At 50.0% G+C, this 16,762-nt stretch overlaps 1 protein-coding gene across 1 annotated transcript in view; it reads left to right on the top strand.

Annotated features, from left to right (window-relative positions):
- The window catches only part of mrpl3 (mitochondrial ribosomal protein L3), a 77,143-nt gene extending 62,146 nt beyond the window's left edge, over positions 1-14,997 (top strand). The window contains exon 10 of the mRNA XM_085989287.1: positions 14,307-14,997. Coding sequence (XP_085845413.1) covers positions 14,307-14,459 — 153 coding nt within the window. The 3' untranslated portion in view covers positions 14,460-14,997. The remainder of the gene's footprint in view (positions 1-14,306) is intronic.
- Positions 14,998-16,762: the final 1,765 nt, after the last annotated feature.

Genomic DNA, 16,762 nt, shown 5'->3' with positions numbered 1-16,762 from the left:
AACAAATTGATATAGCCACAGTGTTTAATTTAAAAAATCAACTATAAAATCCAGTGCAACGTTGAACAATAAAATGTGACGTTTAAAGTTGCAATCTCCAAATGTGTTTCTTCTCCCTGCCCGTTTGAATATAGGAGAGGAGTTTGTACAGCTTTGTGACGTAGAGGTTTACTGAATGAGAAATTGTAAAACACGGGAGCATTTTATCACCACATGCAGTGCTTGTGTTTTGTTTGCAGTCGACTGCAAGTTTAAAGTTTTAATTGGTTTACAAAATAAAAGAAAACGCGCCACTTTGACATTTATTTCCAGCCATAAGTCAAAAGTTAAGGTGCCTACAGCTAACCTTGTGCACAGAAGCTCACATAACAAGCCAAGCACAGCGCGCATTACTTTGATCGATCCGAAGTATCCATCCTAGAATTCTATCAAATACTTGCTTTGTTTCAATCCGGAATCTCCAGCTAGTTGCTCTGACAGACTTGTTTCTAATTATTTCAGCAAAAGTCAGCTTGGTGTGTGCTTTCCTATTCCACGCAGTTGTGCTGAATATAGCTTCAATGACTTTGTGAATGTCTTTGTTTTCTTACTTGCTGGTCCCAAGGCAGATTGAAGAACTTGAGTCATAAACAGGAATTGATGTTGAATCTGCTTGATCGTGACAGCTGGTTCTTTTAGCAAATAAAGGCTGGTTGCCAAATATCACTCTTGTTTTAAAAGCGTGTCCTGTTCAAAGGGAATAGAAAATCATAAAATGCTGCTTGTCTGTACAGTCCTTGCAACTGCACCATGTGTTCAAAAGCATCATATCGCTCAAATAAGCAATATTATAAGGATTATTAAACTACTATGCATGCTGCTTAATTCTATTAGATACTGAGCCCTTGACCTTTTTTAAAATTCGTTCATGGGATGTGGGCGTCGCTGGCAAGGCCGGCATTTATTGCCCATCCCTAGTTGCCCTTGAGAAGGTGGTGGTGAGCTGCCACCTTGAACCGCTGCAGTCCGTGTGGTGAAGGTGCTCCCACAGTGCTGTTAGGGAGGGAGTTCCAGGATTTTGACCCAGCGACGATGAAGGGACGGCCGATATATTTCCAAGTCAGGATGGTGTGTGTGACTGGGAGGGGAACTTGGAGGTGGTGGTGTTCCCATGCGCCTGCTGCCCTTGTCCTTCTAGGTGGAAGAGGTCGCGGGTTTGGGAGGTGCTGCCGAAGAAGCCTTGGCGAGTTGCTGCAGTGCATCTTGTAGATGGTGCGCACTGCAGCCACGGTGCGCCGGTGGTGGAGGGAGTGAATGTTTAAGATGGTGGATGGGGTGCCAATGAAGCGGGCTGCTTTGTCCTGGATGGTGTTGAGCTTCTTGAGTGTTGTTGGAGCTGCACTCAACCAGGCAAGTGGAGAGTATTCCATCACACTCCTGACTTGTGCCTTGTAGATGGTGGAAAGGCTTTGGGGAGTCAGGAGGTGAGACACTCGTTGCAGAATACCTAGCCTCTGACCTGCTCATGTGGACATGGTATTTATGTGGCTGGTCCAGTTAAGTTTCTGGTTAATGGAGACCCCCAGGATGTTGATGGTGGGAGATTCGGCGATGGTAATACTGTTAAATGTCAAGGGGCGGTGGTTAGACTCTCGCTTGGTGGAGATAGTCATTGCCTGGCACTTGTGTGGCGCGAATGTTACCTGCCACTTATCAGCCCAAGCCTGAATGTCGTCCAGGTCTTGTTGCATTCGAGCATGGACTGCTTCATTATCTGAGGAGTTGTGAATGGAACTGAACACTGTGCAATCATCAGCGAACATCCCCACATCTGACCTTATGATGGGGGTGTGGTAAACCACTTTTATCGTTACACTATAGTTATCACTGTTGTATTGTTATCACCGTTATCACTGTTGTATCACGATACGAGGTCGCCTCTTGTCGCGCTGTTATACCTGGGCTGACCACCTCCGACTCCGCCCATGGCTCCACCTACCTGCCCAGGTATAAAGGTAGTCGACTGGCTGGTATTCCTCCTTGTTGGACCCGATCACCCACGAGGGTGGGCTCTGTTATTTAGTCAATAAAAACCTTTAGTTACGTTCCTAACTCGTCGCTTTTTATTGGACGAATTGATAGGTATATCAATTTTATTGACTAAATTTTAAAGATGTCTACTACTGGCCAGCCAGAAGCCCTCCCAGAAGCACAGCCACACCAGCCGGCTTGGCTGCAAGCCCTCAAACCACCGTACCTGGATCTAAACCCACAGGCAGCAAACGCAGCCCTCAACTTCAAACACTGGCTGGACTGCTTCGAATCCTACCTGGAAGAATCCGGCGCCCCGCAGAGATCCAAACTAAGACTTCTGAACGCCCAAGCGAGCCCGAGAGTATACGCACTCATACAGGACACGACTACGTACGAGGCCGCTATCAACCTACTGAAACAGCAGTACCGCAGCCCGGTAAATTACATGTACACCAGGCACCTCCTAAGATCCCGCCCGCAACAGCCAGGAGAGTCTGTAGCTGAATTTTTACGGGCGCTAAGAGCACTCGGCAGGAACTGTGACTTTAAAGCGGTGACGGCTGTTGAAAATACGGAAGATAATATCCGCGATGCCTTTGTGAAAGGCCTACGGTCCGACTACTCACGGCAAAGACTGCTTGAAGCTAAAGACCTCGACCTGGACAAAGCTGAAGCCCTCGCTCTCTCCCTGGAGGTGGCCCATCAGGACCAGGAGGCGTTTTCCAGGTACTGCTCGCGACCCTGGGACTCGGGCCCGACCCCTACCGCAATACCCTTCGCAGCGCCGCCCCCGGGACCTACCTCAGCGTCGGCGTCCCGGACCCGACCGGGCCCGCCACCCCCGGTACCGGCTCCGACATCGGGCACCCGCGATCGGGCCGCCGGCTGCTGCTTTTGCGGCCAGGAGAAGCACCCGAGGTCGCGCTGCCCAGCCAGGAACTCTACCTGCACAACCTGCAGGAAGAAAGGCCACTTCTCTAAGGCCTGCAGGAGCGGATCTTCAGAGGCCAGCAGTGCCTCATGCGAACTGTGGGGGCGGCCATCTTCTTTCACGGCAACTGAGGCCAGTATCCCCACACGTGAGTCATGGGGCGGCCATCTTTGATCAAGGCAACCGACCCCAATAGTGCCTCATGTGAGTTATGGGGGCAGCCATCTTCTCCGCCATTTTGTCCTACCTCGTGGGAGACGCCATTTTACCCACCACGCCCGACTGCCACCGGGCCCCCGGACCCGACGACCGCCTCGCCCGCAGACGACAACGACTCGCTTACCTACACGCTAGCCTCCGTCACTCTGGATCAAGCCCGCCCACACCACCTGTCCAAGTCGATGATGGACATCAAAGTAAACGGCCACGCCACGACCTGCCTGTTCGACAGCGGAAGCACGGAGAGCTTCATCCACCCAGACACGGTGAGCCACTACTCCCTCCCTGTCCTGCCAACGCGCAACCGAATCTCGATGGCATCGAGGTCCCACGCCACGGACATTAGCGGCTACTGTGCTGTGACCTTGTCGGTTAAGGGTACAGAGTATAAAAACTTTAAACTCCTCGTCCTCCCCCAGCTCTGCGCTGCCGTCCTACTAGGGCTGGACTTCCAATCCCACCTCCAAAGTGTAACCCTAGCATACGGTGGACCCCTCCCCCCACTCACAGTCGACAACCAGCGAAGGTTAAACCGCCCACCGCGTAACACCTGCAGCCTATCCACCCTCAAGGTGCCGCCACCTTCCCTGTTCGCTAACCTCACCCCCGACTGCAAACCCGTCGCTACCAAGAGCAGGCGGTACAGCGCTGGGGACAGAGCTTTCATTAGCTCTGAGGTGCAGCGTCTCCTGAAGGAGGGCATCATCGAGGGGAGCAACAGCCCCTGGCGTGCCCAGGTCGTGGTCGTTAAGACCGGCGATAAAAATCGCCTGGTCATCGACTACAGCCAGACCATAAACAGATACACCCAGCTGGACGCATACCCCCTTCCCCGCATATCTGACATGGTCAATCAGATTGCACAATACCGCGTATTCTCGACCATCGACCTTAAGTCGGCCTACCACCAACTCCCTATCCACCCCGAGGACCGCCAGTACACCGCCTTCGAGGCGAATGGGCGCCTATACCACTTCCTTAGGGTCCCCTTCGGTGTCACCAACGGGGTCTCGGTCTTCCAAAGGGAGATGGACCGGATGGTTGACCAGAACGGACTGCAGGCCACATTCCCCTACCTAGATAACGTCACCATCTGCGGCCGCGACCGGCAGGACCACGACGTGAATCTGGAGAAATTCCTCCGTACAGCCCAACGGCTGAACCTCACCTACAATAAGGAGAAATGTGTGTTTAACACCTCGCGCCTTGCCATCCTTGGCTGTGTAGTAGAGAACGGACTCATCGGCCCCGACCCCGAAAGAATGCGCCCCCTCATGGAGCTACCCCTCCCCCACTGCCCTAAGGCACTTAAGAGAACCCTGGGGCTCTTCGCCTACTATGCCCAATGGGTGCCCAATTATGCGGACAAAGCCAGACCCCTCATGAAGTCCACATCCTTCCCCCTTACGGAGGAAGCGTGCGCAGCCTTCTCCCTCATTAAGGGAGACATTGCCAAGGCCACTATGCACGCAGTGGATGAGTCCATCCCCTTCCAAGTCGAGAGCGATGCATCCGACTTCGCCCTAGCCGCCACCCTTAACCAGGAGGGGAGACCGGTGGCCTTCTTCTCAAGGACCCTACAGGGCCCTGAGATCCGACACTCGTCGGTCGAGAAGGAGGCCCAGGCGATTGTGGAGGCGGTACGACGCTGGAGGCACTACCTGGCAGGCAAACGATTTACCCTCCTTACCGACCAACGTTCGGTCGCTTTTATGTTTAATAACAAGCTGAGGGGCAAAATCAAGAATGACAAGATCTTGAGGTGGAGAATCGAGCTCTCCACCTACGATTATGATATCTTGTACCGGCCAGGTAAGCTGAACGAACCCCCCGATGCTCTGTCACGAATTACATGCGCCAGCGCGCAAAGTGATAGACTTCAGACCCTCCACAACGACCTCTGCCACCCCGGGGTCACCAGACTTTACCACTTCATTAAGGCCCGCAACCTGCCCTACTCCATCGAGGAGGTCAGGACCATAACCAGGAACTGCCAGACCTGCGCCGAGTGCAAACCGCACTTCTTTAGGCCGGACAGAGCAAGCCTGATCAAGGCCACCCGCCCCTTCGAGCGCCTGAGCATCGACTTTAAGGGGCCCCTCCCGTCCTCTGACCGTAATGTGTACTTCCTCAACATTGTTGATGAGTACTCCCGTTTCCCCTTTGCCTTCCCCTGCCCAGACATGACCAGTACCACGGTCATTAAATGCCTGAACGACCTCTTCGCCTTGTTCGGGTTCCCAAACTATATACATAGTGACCGGGGCTCCTCTTTCATGAGCGAGGAACTCCGTCAGTTCCTACTAGCGAGAGGTATTGCAGCAAGTAGGACCACCAGCTACAACCCCCAAGGGAACGGCCAGGTGGAAAGAGAGAACGCGACGGTATGGAAGGCCGTCCTCTTAGCCTTAAAGTCTAAGGGCCTCCCAAACTCCCGCTGGCAGGAAGTCCTCCCGACAGCGCTGCACTCCATCCGGTCACTACTTTGCACTGCCGTTAACGCCACCCCCCATGAACGAATGTTTGTTTTCCCCAGGAAGTCGACTACGGGAACCACTCTACCAACCTGGCTGACCTCTCCGGGGCCCGTCTTGCTGCGAAAGCACGTGAGGGCCCATAAAACAGACCCCCTGGTCGAAAGGGTGAACCTCCTGCACGCCAACCCCCAGTACGCCTACGTGGCTTACCCAGACGGGCGGGAGGACACTGTCTCCTTACGAGACCTCGCACCCTCGGGCACTCCGGAGACACCACCTTTACCCCCCCCCACCACCCCCCCAATTCCAGCCCAGGTAGACGGCATGCCGGAACCCCACGAGCCTTCGCCGACCACGCAGACACCAGCACTAACACCGGATAATGCAGCACCGCCGCTGCGACGATCGGAGAGGCTTACGAGGCCTCCGGACAGACTGACATACCAGAACTGGTAGTACACTTCACCCCGCCGGACTCAAATCTAAACAAGGGGTGAATGTGGTAAACCACTTTTATCGTTACACTATAGTTATCACTGTTGTATTGTTATCACTGTTGTATCACGATACGAGGTCGCCTCTTGTCGCGCTGTTATACCTGGGCTGACCACCTCCGACTCCGCCCATGGCTCCACCTACCTGCCCAGGTATAAAGGTAGTCGACTGGCTGGTATTCCTCCTTGTTGGACCCGATCACCCACGAGGGTGGGCTCTGTTATTTAGTCAATAAAAACCTTTAGTTACGTTCCTAACTCGTCGCTTTTTATTGGACGAATTGATAGGTATATCAGGGGGGAAGGTCATTGATGAAGCAGCTGAAGATGGTTGGGCCTGGGACACGGCCCTGAGGAACTCCTGCAGCGATGTCCTGGGGCTGTGATGATTGACCCCCAACAGCCACAACCATCTTTTGTGCTAGGTATGACTCCAGCCAGTGGAGAGTTTTTGCCCTGATTCAATTCAATTTTTTTTTTTATTTGTCATATATGATTCCCACTGACTTCAGTTTTACTTGGGCTCCTTGATGCCACACATGGTCAAATGCTGCCTTGATGTCAAGGGCAGTCACACTCACTTCACCTCTGGAATTCAGCTCCTTTGTCCATGTTTGGACCAAGGCTGTAATGAGGTCTGCAGCCGACTGGTCCTGGCGGAACCCAAACTGAGCATCAGTGAGCAGGTTATTGGTGAGTAAGTGCCGCTTGATAGCACTGTCGACGACACCATCCATCACTTTGCTGATGATTGAGAGTAGACTGATGGGGCGGTAATTGGCCGGATTGGATTTGTCCCACTTTTTGTGGACAGGAAATACCTGGGCAGTTTTCCACATTGTCGGGTAAATGCCGGTGTTGTAGCTGTACTGGAACAGCTTGGCTAGAGGCGCGGCTAGTTCTGGAGCACAAGTCTCCAGCACCATAGCCGGGATGTTGTCGGGGCCCATAGCCTTTGCTGTATCCAGTCCGTTCAGCCGTTTCTTGATATCGAGTGGAGTGAATTGAATTGGCTGAAGACTGGCTTCTGTGATGGTGGGGACATCTGGAGTAGGCCAATCTGGATCGTCTACTCTGCACTTCTGGCTGAAGATGGTTGCAAACGCTTCAGCCTTGTCTTTTGCACTCATGTGCAGGGCTCTGCCATCATTGAGGATGGGGATATTCATGGAGCCTCCTCCTCCCGTTAGTTGTTTAATTGTCCACTGCCATTGATTATGGGATCGCTTAGCTCTGTTTATAGCATGCTGCTTCTGCTGTTTAGCATGCATGTAGTCCTGTGTTGCAGCTTCCCCAGGTTGGCACTGCATTTTTAGGTACGCCTGGTGCTGCTCCTGGCATGCTTGTCTGCACTCCTTATTGAACCAGAGTTGGTCCCCTGGCTTGATGGTAATGGTAGAGTGAGGTATATGCCCGGCCATGAGGTTACAGATTGTGGTGGAATATAATTCTGCTGCTACTGATGGCCCACAGCGCCTCATGGATGCCTAGTTTTGAGCTGTTAGATCTGTTCTGAATCTATCCCATTTAACACAGTGGTAGTGCCACACAACACGATGGAGGGTGTCCTCAGTGTAAAGACGGGACTTCGTCTCCACAATGACTCTGCGGTGGTCACTGCTGCCAATGCTGTCATGGACAGATGCATCTGCGACAGGTAGATTGGTGAGAACGAGGTCAGGTAGGTTTTTCTCTCGTGTTGGTTCTCTCACCACCTGTCGCAGGCCCAGACTGGCAGCTATGTCCTTCAGGACTCGGTCAGTAGTGGTGCTACCGAGCCACTCTTGGTGATGGACATTGAAGTCCCCCACCCCGAGTACATTCTGTGTCCTTGCTACTCTCAGTGCTTCTTCCAAGTGGTGTTCAACATGGAGGAGTACTGATTCATCAGCTGAGGGAGGGCGGTAGGTGGTAATCAGCAGGAGGTTTCCTGTGCCGTGTCTGTAGATTGGGCCATCCATTAGAAAGAAAAGATTGGTTTACTGATTTGTAACAAGCTATGAAAAGTAAAGTTGGAGCATTTTGCTACAATTATTTGGGCTTTGTCCCTTTTACGTCAGTCGACTGGATTGGGAAAATTAGTTGGGAGGTTAAATTAGCAGCTTCACAAAAGTTGCAGCATATAAACTGAATTTATAAGAGTGGTGCTAGACGATTGGAAGCTATGGCTTGAGAGGGACAGAGATTTGATCTTCACTCTGCTTAGTTTTCAAGAGGTGAAAATGGCCAGACGAAGGAGGCAGTGGCTGATATGGAAGCTAAAATCATAATTGAATATTAGTAATACAGTTCACCTGTATCTCAGGGAATTCTGGGATTTCAGGCTAATTTGAGTTGCTCCACGTCTGATCTTAGCCTACAGATGATTAAACATAGGTATTTTCTCTCCTTCCGCCTTTTTGTGATCTTCCTATCCTCCAACCCCAATCCCCCATCTGCAAAGACTCCCTCAATCTCTGCTAATGCTACTCTGAAAGCATCTGTTGGGAGGTAATGGGCCAGGGTGACCGGACCTCTGATTGAACTTCACTCCCTGTGTTCTGCCCTGCATTTCCCCTCAAATGGAGGCAGCTGAGATCAATAAACTCGATGTGTGGAGAATTGCAGTGGGAACCTTTGCTCTTCTTTGGTGCAAAGCCCTGGTTAGGACCACACCGGGAGTACTGAGAGTGCTACCCTTTCTTTCAAAGATCACTTGGTGTCTGAGACATTATACTACAACAGCACAATATACTGCATGTCAGCTACTGCCGGACATTGCAAAGGAAAAGAAAGACTCGCATTTCTGTAGCGCCTTTCACAACCTCCGGACGTCCATCACGCCTTCCAGCCAGTGACTCACTTTTTGAAGTGTAGCCGCTGTTGTAGGAAATGCATTTTTGCAACCTGGGTTGCGAGATCGGCCTATACTTGCCACAGTTCTGATGGGCGACGGAAGACACTGGGACGTGAACCACTGGCCCCGAGATTGCAAAGCTTGCAGTGAAATGACAACACGGCCATATTTCTGGTGGTGTGCCTGGAACTCTGGGCGGGGGGGGGGGGGGGTGTCGGGGGGCCAGAGGACAAATCAAACGATTTTTGCATTTTCCTGATGAGGTATCCAGTCACACCTTGCCTGAAATTATGAAATATTGCACTTTCCGCACTCACTGTGTCATTTATCCAGAAAGTTCCATTAGCTTCCTTAATTATATTTTTCTGAGTCCAGAATTAATTAGTGCGCCAGCCTTGGCCAGCCGCCTCTCCGAGATTGAACAGATGCTTTTCAGAGATGCCATCTGCATTACCAGAAGTCACTATTTGTAGTTTCCTGAGTGAAAAAGATAACGCAGAGATAATGAACCATTCATTGGTTGGTAATGTGCTGATGATTGCTGCTCTTACTAAACCTGATGTGCTCAATTTTCACCCCCTTTATTGTCTTTCTCTTCCCCCCCCCCCCCCCCCCCCCCACACACTTTGCATTGAACATTCTGCTATGGACTGTTCAACCCCTGTAGTGAGTTCCTGTTGTATCTTGTTTCACGAGCAAAGAAATTGAATCAACAGCTTGTGCTGAGGTGAGTTCAGCATTCCATTTTGATGTCTGTGCCATCATTCTAATCATTCATGGTCCAGTCACTCATGCCTATCTTGCTAACTGCTCATTAAACTGCATTTAAAATACTTGGGAAGCACTGCAGGCAGTGACTATAAACATAAGAACAGTTGCAACCCAATCCTAGGTTCCACTGGGCGGCAGTAGCTGCTGCTGGGCGAATGTTACCCCCTCCCGCCCGCCCCCTCCAGATTAAGTAACCATTTTTCATTTGAGAGCTCAATTTCCCTCCACTGCTACGGTTTTTGTCCAAGTGCGCAAAGCAAACCTAAAAGTAGGTCACAAATAAGAGAAAGTGAACTCTAAATTTGGACGTGACGTTGCGGTTCTGTTCAATGTTCCCCGTTGAGCCGCGCTGCCGCTTGCTGGCCTACCTGTTGTAAAGCTGGCGAGCCGCCACACGGCTGCCTGGAGGCACCCCGTGCAGGCCGCACGCCGGGCTTTACAATAGGGAGAAGGAGCCTGCGCGGAAGTTTTGATTTCTGTGACGAGCGGGTTGTCCCATGAGGAGAGCTTGAGTAGAATGGGCCTATACTCTCTGGAGTTTAGAAGAATGAGAGGTGATCTCATTGAAACATACAAGATTCTGAGAGGGCTTGACAGGGTCGATGCTGAGAGGTTGTTTCCCCCTGGCTGGAGAGTCTAGAACTAGGGGTCTCAGGATAAGGGGTCGGCCATTTAAGACTGAGGCCCCTGTGACTCCCGGCCCTCCCTAACCTATTTAATGGAACATACCATTGAATTATTGATCTCGGTGCTGGCAACATCTGAACCCGAGTGGAGGGGGAGGGAAATCATCACCAGATCACAGTTTTGTGTCTGCGACTGGCCAGTTTAAAGTTACAAAATAACAACAGAAAATGCTGGAAAAACTCAGCAGGCCAGGCAACATCCGTGGAGAGAAAATAGAGTCAACGTTTCGGGTGAAAACCCTTTGTCAAGACTGAAGAAGCACAGGAAATGAAATAGATTAAAAGGCCAGGCTGGGAGAGAACAAAAGAGAAGAGACATTAAGAGGTATTCAAAACGGGACGAGATGGTGATAGGACTAGTGGAGACAAAAGACAGCTCTAGATTAGGTGTGAAATGTTCTGGCAGAATGGGAGACAGCTGCCATGTGGGAGAGAGGAAAAGGAGGAAGGGGGGGTGGGGTGGGGGAAAAGACCAAAACAAAGGTGTGGATAAAAAATATAAGTAAAAATGTAATAGGGGCCAAGGTTATGATCTGAAATTGTTGAACTCAATATTGAGTCCGGAAGGCTGTAAAGTGCCTAATCGGAAGATGAGGTGCTGTTCCTCGAGCTTACGCTGAGCTTCTGTGGAACAATGTAGCGTTGGTGGTGGCCCTGAAGCATGTTGTCTACCAACCTTATCAGTTACAGATAGTGCATGGGTTGGCGGGGGGGGGGGTGGGGGGGCGGGAGGTGAGGGCAAGGACACCAGAGAAAATGGAGCGATTTGTCTCCATACTTCACAAAAAAAAATGTAATTTGTGATATAGAAGCACTGGTGGCACTCCACAAATCTAAAAGATCAATGCATGTCGAGTACCACGGGTCCAAACCAAAGGTCCGCGCTCAAGGTTCGATCGCTCGGCTTTACTGGATGAATTGATGGCCGAAATCATGGGATGAATTTATTCGTGTTATTACAGAGCGCCGCACACAGCCACGGTTGTTAAATGAAAAATGTGAAATATCAAACATTTGTTTGAATGATTTGTTCACTGAGCCGTAGAAATAGCCTTCACTGCCGCACAGCAAATAGAATTTGAACCGTCTATTTTTCTTTTTAAAGCAGTTAGTGTATAAAGTGCGAAGGCGAGCAATTGGTGAAGTTGTTTCATCATGTACGTCGTCTCCATATGAAACAGCTCTGGAAATTGGCAACTTTTTGGTTACAACTAATGTCACTTTAAAAATTTGACCGGACGACTGCTTTTTAGGATTTTTTTTAAATTTTTTTTTTTACAGGAAATGAGAAACAAATTGCATTTATATCGCACCTTTAGCGTAGAAAGACATCTTAAAATGCAATGGTATAACCACTGCTCGGGCATTCACTTTTGAAGTGCTGAGTCTGTTGGCCAGAATTGTCATAAGAACACAAGAATTAGGAGCAGGAGTCGGCCCCTCGAGCCCGCTGCGCCGCACGGCCCCTCGAGCCCGCTGCGCCGCACGGCCCCTCGAGCCTGCTCCACCATTCAATAAGATCATGGCTGATCTTCAACCTCAACTCCACTTTCCCGCCCGATCCCCATATCCCTTGATTCCCCTAGAGTCCAAAAATCTTATCGATCTCAGCCTTGAATATACTCAATGATTCAGCATCCACAATCATTATGCTCATTTACCAGATATTCTGTGCACAGTACTTCCTAGTTTCCACAGAATGTTTGTCTTAAAGGTCAAAGGAAGTGGGTGTGATATAATGCAAACTGTTTCTCAATTCTCCCTGTTCTCAGCGAAGCTCTCATAAGCATACCCACGTCTAATAAGATCTGAAACTTACAACCGTGTGCTTGTCATGACCGGGATAATGTAGCAAAGATGTAATAGGTTACCCTTTCACTGCAGTACAAAGCACCAGAGACCCAGGTGGCTCGCCCACCCGCACTCCTGTCCACTCCGCAAGGTGAAGAAGGGAGCGAGGTCAAATTTATCCCAGCATCTAGGCTTAGTTTTGCCATTGTAAATTAATCTGCATCTACGTCGGTAGGCCCTATCCATCCCAGAGTTAACTCTTGACCCATTGCTGATGCATGTGGAAATCTGACCGTATAAACCAGCAGTTTAACTCGCCATCTCATTCTTTGCAGCTCATTCTCTCTTAGCAGTCCACTCTCTCATCTTCCGAGGATGAAGAAGGAAAGGTACACGCGATGTACCAAAGTGGAGCACCACCATACTTGGGCACTTCCCCAGTTAACAAGTCACATTTCACAGAGAGAGAGAGCGAGCCATTGTACTTGATTGTCGCAGGCACCTAGCAGCTAGTTTCAGATCAGTGCTAGCATTTGCCAGTGAACAATTTGCCAGTTTTCCCTGCCAGCAATGATGCTTTCAGCAATTACTCTGAGGGAGCCTCCGCTGCACTGTCGGAGGGGCAGTACTGAGGGAGCGCCGCACTGTTGGAGGGGCAGTACTGAGGGAGCGCCGCACTGTCGGAGGGGCAGTACTGAGGGAGCGCTGCACTGTCGGAGGGGCAGTACTGAGGGAGCGCTGCACTGTCGGAGGGGCAGTACTGAGGGAGCGCCGCACTGTCGGAGGGGCAGTACTGAGGGAGCCTCCGCTGCACTGTCGGAGGGGCAGTACTGAGGGAGCGCTGCACTGTCGGAGGGGCAGTACTGAGGGAGCGCTGCACTGTCGGAGGGGCAGTACTGAGGGAGCGCTGCACTGTCGGAGGGGCAGTACTGAGGGAGCGCTGCACTGTCGGAGGGGCAGTACTGAGGGAGCGCTGCACTGTCGGAGGGGCAGTACTGAGGGAGCGCCGCACTGTCGGAGGGGCAGTACTGAGGGAGCGCCGCACTGTCGGAGGGGCAGTACTGAGGGAGCGCTGCACTGTCGGAGGGGCAGTACTGAGGGAGCGCTGCACTGTCGGAGGGGCAGTACTGAGGGAGCGCTGCACTGTCGGAGGGGCAGTACTGAGGGAACGCTGCACTGTCGGAGGGGCAGTACTGAGGGAGCGCCGCACTGTGAGGGGCAATACTGAGGGAGCGCCGCACTGTCGCAGGTGCCGTCTTTCGGATGAGACGTTAAACCGAAGCCCCGTCTGCTCTCTCAGGTGGATGTAAAAGATCCCATGGCACTATTTTGAAGAAGAGTAGGGGAGTTCTCCCCCCGGTGTCCTGGGGCCAATATTCATCTCTCAATCAACATCAGTAAAACAGATGATCTGGTCATTATCACAATGCAAGGGATAGCGTGTGTGTTCTGCATCTAGCTGTAAATGTGAAAAGGATAAAATTGAGTGATTACAAGTGAAAAGCTAGAGACCCAAGTTCAAATCCTACCACAGCAGCTGGGGAATTTAAATTCAGTTAATTAAATAAATGTGGAATAAAAGCTAGTATCAGTAATGGTGACCATGAAACTACCAGATTGTTGTAAAAACCCATCGCGTTCACTAATGTCCTTTAGGGAAGGAAATCTACCATCCTTACCCGGTCTGGCCGGTATGTGACTCCAGCCTCACAGCAGTGTGGTTGACTCGTACCTGCCCTCCGAAATGGCCGAGCGAGACACTCGGTTATACCAAACCGCTGCAAAGAAGTATATCTTCACACGGACTGCAGAGGCTCAAGAAGGAGGCTCACCACCACTTTCTCAAGGGGCAATTAGGGATGGGCAATAAACGTGGGCCTTGCCAGCGACGCCCACATCCCGTGAACGAATAAAAAAAACAAATTAGAAATTTTCCCCAAGGATTGGTGTTATTGTCAGTTTGGGATGCTGCCATATGTGGCTAAACACATGAAATCGTACTGGCTGATTTAACAGATGAAATCGTACTGGCTGATTTAAGATTGCACTGTGATTTTTACAATGGTTGTGGTTATTTTTTTGCACCAGGTCATTGACACCTCATTACCCACTCATCAGGAAGACAATAAGAACCCGCCGTTCCCAACTTACTTTGCCGACGGAGATGAGGAGCTGCCAGATGACCTGTTTGATGATGAGATGTTCCAGTTCACTGAGCCCTCCTTGCCTCCTAATGTTTGACGCTTTCGAGGTGTTCTGATGCCAGCCGCTCGTACCTCACGCACCCCGTCTCGCGTTTGTTCCGTCCAGAGCTGGTTTCCCTCCCTTCTCTCCCCCCCCCCTCCGTGTATTGGCCCGCTCTGTTGGGTGAGAAGTGAAGCAAAAAATACAATCCATTCACGGAGTGAAGAGTTAGGGTGGACTGAAAATGCAACGACTGTTTAAAAAAGAAAAAAAATGTACAGCCTATTTGTAGCGCGAGCTCTGAGCGCGCGGACTGGTCTGATTTGAAGACCCAGGATATGCCATGATTTTAAGCGACGTGAATCTGTTGCAGAAGGCTACTGGGAGGCATTCCGAAAAGAAAAGAAAAATGCTGCAAAAGCGATGAAGGTTTTATTCATTGTAACCCTGTTGTGGACTGCAGAATTGGCAACTTTATTCCAAGCTGATTAAATAAGACAGTGGCTGGGCATTGTTGCTTTTAAAATAGAAAGTCGGGGGTGGATGCATCCGGCAGAAAATATACATGAAATAAAATATTTATAGAAAATAACAACTCCCAAGTATTTTGGTCTAGAGTAGTTTGAAATATTTTTAAATGAGTGCTGTATAATGGTGATTTGCTATGTACTACAGTCAACTCTTGTTTAAACGGCACTTAATCATCCGGAATTCTTTAATAACCGGCAAAATAGATAACCAGTAATCTTGCCGAATCCATCCGTTTTTCGTTTTTCCGCGGTGGCCGATTTAATCAGTGGTTTTTATTTTTTGTGTTTAAAAATTGCCTCCCTCTCTGTTATCCAGAATTTTTGATAACCGGCACCATCCTGGTCCCGTAGGTGCCGGATACGAAAGAGTTTACTGTATTTGGTGCAGAACTAAATCAAATATCAGGGAAATCTCTGGTTCAGTCCCTGGTCATTGCTGAGTTGCCTGATCTCTCAGGGGCAATGGTACAGTTGGCTTCAGCTGCACTGTGCAATATGCAAAGCTGCAGCAGTTGTGTTAAGTCCGTGAATGATTGAGACACGGACCAGCAGGAGTGAAAACAAACAAGTCTTTACTGGTGGAAGTCAATAGCGAAACTAACAAACAGAGGCTCTCTAGCGCCTTTTTTACAGGGGTGGTCACTGCCGGTACTGCAGTCTGAGACCAGTTATTCTCTTAAAGGCACATACACAACAATTCCTCCCCTTTTAGATAAACAGTACATAACATTCATTTAACAACTAAATGATAACGAATTACAATCACAATTACTGTTGCTAGATACATTGGTTAAGTTTAAGCAATTATAAGTTCAGTCTTTGAGGAGGCTTCCTGATTCTGTCTGGATAACGCCTCTTTAGGGTATCAGGTTCTTCTGGCAATGTTGCGTCGGGATCAATGTCTTGTTTGGTTCATCTTCCAATATTACCGGTTCTGCGGTAGCTGCAATTGGTACGTCGATTTCATTGCCAGGTGTATCAGATCGTGGTGTGGAGTTGACGTTTTCCAGTGACTCTAGAATCTGGTCAGCATGGCGTCTTACAATGCTCTCCCCAACGTCCACGGTATACATGAGAGGCCCTTGTGTACAAATCGCTCCTGGCTGCCATTTCTCTGCGGTAGTCCCGGGCCAAAACTGGTTGACCTATCTTAAAACTCCTGGTCAGCCTTCCATTCATATTCTGAAACTGCCTGTTCTCCACATCTCTTCGGACGTTTGGCTTAACCAAATCCAAGCGGCATCGTAGTCTTCGATTGAAGAACATCATGGCTGGAGTTTGGTTGGTAACCGCATGTGTCGCATTCCGGTAGGCAAACGAGAAGTTGTCCACCTTGTGTTGTAGGGGTATATCTTCATTACACATTGCCTTGATAGCCTTCTTGAATGTTTGGACAAACCTCTCGGCCAATCCATTAGTGGCTGGATGATATGGGGCAGATGTATAATGCTTAACGCCATTGTTCTTTAAGAACCTCCGGAACTCTTCAGACACAAACTGTGGTCCATTGTCAGAGCAAATCTGTTCAGGCAGCCCATTCCTGGCGAATATGGTTCGCAAAACTGTGATAGTTTTTTCCGTGGTGGTTGAGGACATTTTTATTACCTCTGGCCACTTTGTATGTGCATCCACCGCAATTAAAAACATCAAGTCCATGAAGGGACCAGCAAAATCAATGTGCACCCGTTGCCATGGAGATGAGGGCCACTCCCATGGATGCAGAGGAGCTTGTGGTGGGGCGTTTTGGACCTTCTGGCATCCTGCACAGCTCTTGGTCATCTCTTCGATTTCTCTATCGATTCCCGGCCACCACACAAACACTCTGGCTAA

The sequence above is a fragment of the Somniosus microcephalus genome, chromosome 5 (genome assembly GCF_052327205.1).
Source record: "Somniosus microcephalus isolate GS21.2 chromosome 5, FLI_Smic_1.0, whole genome shotgun sequence".
NCBI classification, from domain to species: Eukaryota; Metazoa; Chordata; class Chondrichthyes; order Squaliformes; family Somniosidae; genus Somniosus; species Somniosus microcephalus.
The sequence above is the reverse complement of the archived record's forward strand: the minus strand, read 5'-3'. Positions and strand labels throughout refer to the sequence as shown.